The sequence below is a fragment of the Rhinopithecus bieti genome, unplaced genomic scaffold, assembly GCF_001698545.2.
Source record: "Rhinopithecus bieti isolate Rb0 unplaced genomic scaffold, ASM169854v2 scaffold_61533, whole genome shotgun sequence".
NCBI lineage: Eukaryota > Metazoa > Chordata > Mammalia > Primates > Cercopithecidae > Rhinopithecus > Rhinopithecus bieti.
Window position 1 is genome coordinate 969,482 of NW_016823925.1, and position 4,729 is coordinate 974,210.

Sequence of the window (4,729 nt, forward strand, 5' to 3'; positions counted from 1 at the left end):
AAAAAAAAAAAAAAAAAAAAAATTCTCACTTAGCCATTACTAAATTTGCAAGTCACTTTTACATCTTAGAACTATCCAAGCAAGTGAGCAAAAAAAGAGAAAAAAAAAAGGTCATCAGTCTTGTCATTTCACTTACACTTGGTCCTTATCTCAAAATTAACCATTGAAAGATTGTCCAAAATGTGTTCTTCTTAAGCAATGAATAAATGTGTTAAAGAGTATCATCATCTTTGATTGCCCAAACATTTCCAAAGAACATTCCTAAAGAACGAATAACAAAGATGAGCTCCTGCTAGTGAGAAATAAACATATAGAGAAATAGGCAGGCAGCAGGCAGACTGATGACTTTTAAATTGTTTGGAAAGAAAAGCTTCATTAATTATTTGTACTAGGGTTCTAACAGAAATGTAAATTGATAATGACAAGTGTGACTATAACATAAATATTTAAAAATGAAATAAACATGTCACAGATGATAACAGTAATAGCTAACTTATTGATTCTTGAGTAGCACTTTGCACGGATATCCAAGTTTTAGGAATTTTAGGGTCTTAGGGATATGTACATTACTTCATGGCAGTGAGAGCCCTTATTTTAATAAAAAGGGGTTTGGTATAGTCGTCGGGGGGTACTGTGGTTATTGTTTTAAAATCTTCCTATTTTCCTGTCAGACTCTATACAGATAAATATAACAAGTGAAGTGAGTTCACCACCTACTAGGTACTGGTGTGAAATGGAGCCCTCTGTGACTGTCTGGAAACACCTCCAACCCCCACACTGACTTGAGAGTGCTTCTGATGCTCTCCCTTGCAGACAATTTCATGAACTCTAAGTTCCTGAAGGCAGACACCAGCTTAAAGATGGCACATGGCATTGATTATCAACTACATTAAGCTAAAAAGGTAACAATTCTCTGCAGTCGAAGGAGAAAGCCAATACTGGATTTCACCTGTTGTGACCACCCAGCTGGCCAGGCTGCTGACAATATTAAATGAGGCAATGCACTGGCATCTGGTCAAAGTGGAAACCCATGAACTTTTCTCCCATGGGGAAGACAATATGGCAGGCTTTAGAGCAAGGTAAAGCAAGGGTGTGAACAGAGAGGAATGAGGGAGGTCACCTAGTCACCTACTAAAATTACCTTCAGCAGCAGCAGATGTCAGGTGGGAAGGCTCAAAAAAAGCACTGTCAGTCTCAGGATATGGGGAGGTGACCAAAATCCTAGGGCTTGTGGGCAGAGACACTTGATGACAGTATCCTGGGCGGGCCATGTGTACTTCTGTTGAGGACAGAGAGAACCTGCTACTCTTTTCCCTCGAGCCATGGGGAGAAGCGCTGCCAGTGGAGTCTGTAGTAGCCTCAGACAATGTTGTCTCTGCCAGGGAGTCCCTGAGGCACGAAGGTGAAGGGCCTGAGGGAGAGGCAGCATCTGTCACAAAATGGGTCCCACTGTTCCCGGCTGCTGGCACCTGAGGTTGCAAGTCCTGCAGCTGTTGCTGCACATCCTGGGGGTTGATCCAGGCAGCTTTGTGCCTCATGAGCCTGATGTCTAATTGGCAAGGAGGATGGTCAGTGTTCAGGAGTCCAGGCGAACCATCAATAATGCCAGAGTAATGGGTGATCCCTTCCCAGGGGTCCTCAGGAGAATCCTGCTTGACTGTAGACTGTGACACCATCTTTCCAGGCTTGTGACTGGTGTGCATCCATTCAAAACAGATAGAGGGAGTTCCCTGATTGCTGGTGCGACTTGATTTGGGCCCCGAACTCACCACATGGCCAGCTGGGGGTCTGGAGAGCTATTCTGCAATGAGCAAAGAATCATTCAAAATAAGTAAGAAAGAATTCAATTGTATTTTGGCTACAAGTTACTTTGAGATGGCAAAACCCAAAAAATTTAGAAGGCTGTACTTGGTTCTATCCAACACAGTAAACTGCACTTGGATTTATAAGTCAAAAAATAAATAAATCAGCTATAAAACTAGCAGTAAACCTACAGAGGCTTGACATTGGGATAGGAAACATTTTTCAAAGCATAAATTAAGAAATCACAAAGGATCAACTGATAAATCCCATAAAAATGTAAAACATCCATGCATCAAAATTATTTTAATAAAATTAAATGTCAAATCCAAGATAGGAATACTATCTGGAAGTAAAGACACATTTCCATACTTTCTTTTTGTTTTTTTGGAGACAGAGTCTCACTCTGTCACCCAGGCTGGAGTGCAGTGGGGCGATCTCGGCTCACTGCAACCTCTACCCCCCAGGTTTAAGCTATTCTCGTGCCTCAGCCTCCGGAGTAGCTGGGATTACAGGTGACCACATCATGCCTGACTGATTTCTGTATTTTTAGTAGGGAGGGGGTTTCACCATGTTAGCCAGGCTGGTTTCGATCTCCTGACCTCAGGTGATCCACCCACCTTGCCCTCTCTGCGCCCAGCCATTTCCATATGTTCTTATTTTCATTTAGTTTGTTCTTGTGTTTCAATGAAGTAGGCAAAGTGGTACATAAAACAGAGGGATGATCTATAGCACTAAAGGCTTTGCTTCATGTAACTTATATTACCTTTCATACTTATAATATCAATATCAATGTATTCTCAGTTCATAATATTTAAAGAACACAGTATGAATCTAGAATCCATCTTTAAAACTCACTCACTTCTAAGCTCAGGTTTTAGCTTTAGTGAGGAGGTAATGATTAAAATGTTGAGAGCTACACAAACAAGAAGCACTCTTTGTCACTGTAATTACAGGCTCGGGAAATGTTTTGCTTTTCTGTTCTCCCACTGCCCTTTGCATTGTGAAGCTAAAAGCAACTTTCAACAGCAAAAGTAAGAAGAGCCAGGGGAAGGCCTAGAGATAGAAGGGTGGCCTATGCCACATTCACCCTGCACAGTGGTGAACGTGAGACTTTGGAGTCAATTACAGGGCTGTAAATACCATCGATGTGTATGTAGACAACTCCTACATGTATCTCTCTATTTCCGATCTCCCGGCTAGCGTATCTTACTGCCTATTTGACATTTGTCCAGTAGGCATTGCAACCTGATACATCCAAAACAGTCACTCATTTCTCCTGAAACCCGCTCCTTCCCTGCTTTTCCCCCCTCTCCCAATTGCCCAAGCCTGAAACTTAGGAGTCATTTCTGATTTTATCTTTCCTTAGCTCTCCAACTTCATTCCATCAGCAAGTTTATAGCTATAGCTGCCATCTTAGTCTGAGTTACCGTCTTCTCACACCTGGACGTGCAGCCATAGCTTCCCAATAGGTTCCCTGCTGTTACTCTTGCCCAGGCTGGAGTGCAGTGGCACAATCTCAGCTCACTCCAACCTCTGCCTCCCAGGTTCAAGCAATTCTCTGTCTCAGCCTCCCGAGTAGCTGAGATTACAGGTGTGTGCCACCACACCCAGCTAATTTTTGTATTTTTAGTAGAGACGGGGTTTCATCATGTTGGCCAGGCTGGTCTTGAACTCCTGACCTCGTGATCCACCTGCCTCAGCCTTCCAGTGCTGGGATCACAGGCGGGATCCAACATGCCCAGCCAGTAACACCATGTTTTAACACCCAGAGGGGTGCACTGTTCCTAGAGGTACGGCAATACCAGGTTGATGTGTGGAGTGGACACAGCAAGCTCCTAGTCCATGTCCCTGCTCCAAAAATCCATTTAATATTTTGTTCTCGGATAGAGGACATATCAGATACTAAACTGATAAGAACAGATACTACACTTGATCTTAGCCAAAAGGATGAGAAGCGATCACTCTTGTCCATTTACAATCAAGAGGTGTTCGGAGAGATCTTTTATAAACCTAAATCAGATCATGTCATTGCCCTAATCGAAATCCCCCAAAGGCTTCTCATCAAATCTGGAATAAAATCCAGACTCCTTACCTTGCCCTCAAGGCCTGACATGATGCTGTCCCTGTAAACCTCTCTCATTAATCTTCATCCAGCCTCCAAAAGCCCCAACCACACTGCAAGCTCTTGAACCCTATAGGCTCCTTCTAACCCTAGGAATGCTGTTTTATGTCTCCTCTTTCTGAAATGCTCCTCCCCCAGATGATCACACATTTGGCTCTTTCCTGTTGTGAATGCCCTGATTTGTAAATTACTTCCTCAAAGATATCTTTTCTAACCACCTTTCTTCTTCAGGTACTTCCCCCATCATTACCTCTCACATGGCCATAAACACTGAGTTTTCGTCACAGAGGTGCTCACTTCCTGCTATTTTTTAGTTCATTACCACCATTCTCCCCCCACTCCCACCTAACTATAAGCTTCATGAGAGGAGGGGCCTTGTCTGTTCCCTGTTGGGTAGCATGCCCCATACCTAGAGCTGCATATGAGGTTTCAATAAATGTTTACGAATTGAAAGAACAAATCCAACAAAATGGAGACAAAGTTAAGAGCTAGAGAAAAGGCCGGGTGCAGTGGCTTACGCCTGTAATCCCAGCACTTTGGGAGGCTGAGGTGGGTGGATAACCTGAGGTCAGGAGTTCGAGACCAGCCTGACCAACATGGTGAAACCCCACCTCTACTAAAAATACAAAAATTAGCTGGACGTGGTGGCAGGCGCCTATAATCCCAGCTACTCAGGAGGCTGAGGCAGGAGAATCGCTTGAACCTGGGAGGCAGAGGTTGCAGTGAGACAAGATCTTGCCACTGCACTCCAGCCTGGAAGACAGCGAGACTCCATCTCAAAAAAAAAAAAAAAAAAAAAAAAAA

At 43.5% G+C, this 4,729-nt stretch overlaps 1 protein-coding gene across 7 annotated transcripts in view; it reads right to left on the bottom strand.

Annotated features, from left to right (window-relative positions):
* The window catches only part of RUBCNL (rubicon like autophagy enhancer), a 55,694-nt gene that overhangs the window by 32,842 nt on the left and 18,123 nt on the right, over positions 1-4,729 (bottom strand). For 6 of the 7 annotated variants that reach the window (XM_017862075.1, XM_017862076.1, XM_017862071.1 and 3 more), the window contains one exon: positions 1,142-1,801. In XM_017862075.1, coding sequence (XP_017717564.1) covers positions 1,142-1,703 — 562 coding nt within the window. In that variant the 5' untranslated portion in view covers positions 1,704-1,801. Of the gene's footprint in view, positions 1-1,141; positions 1,802-3,895; positions 4,229-4,729 lie in introns of those variants that run through there. The other variant, XM_017862070.1, reaches the window with a different exon arrangement.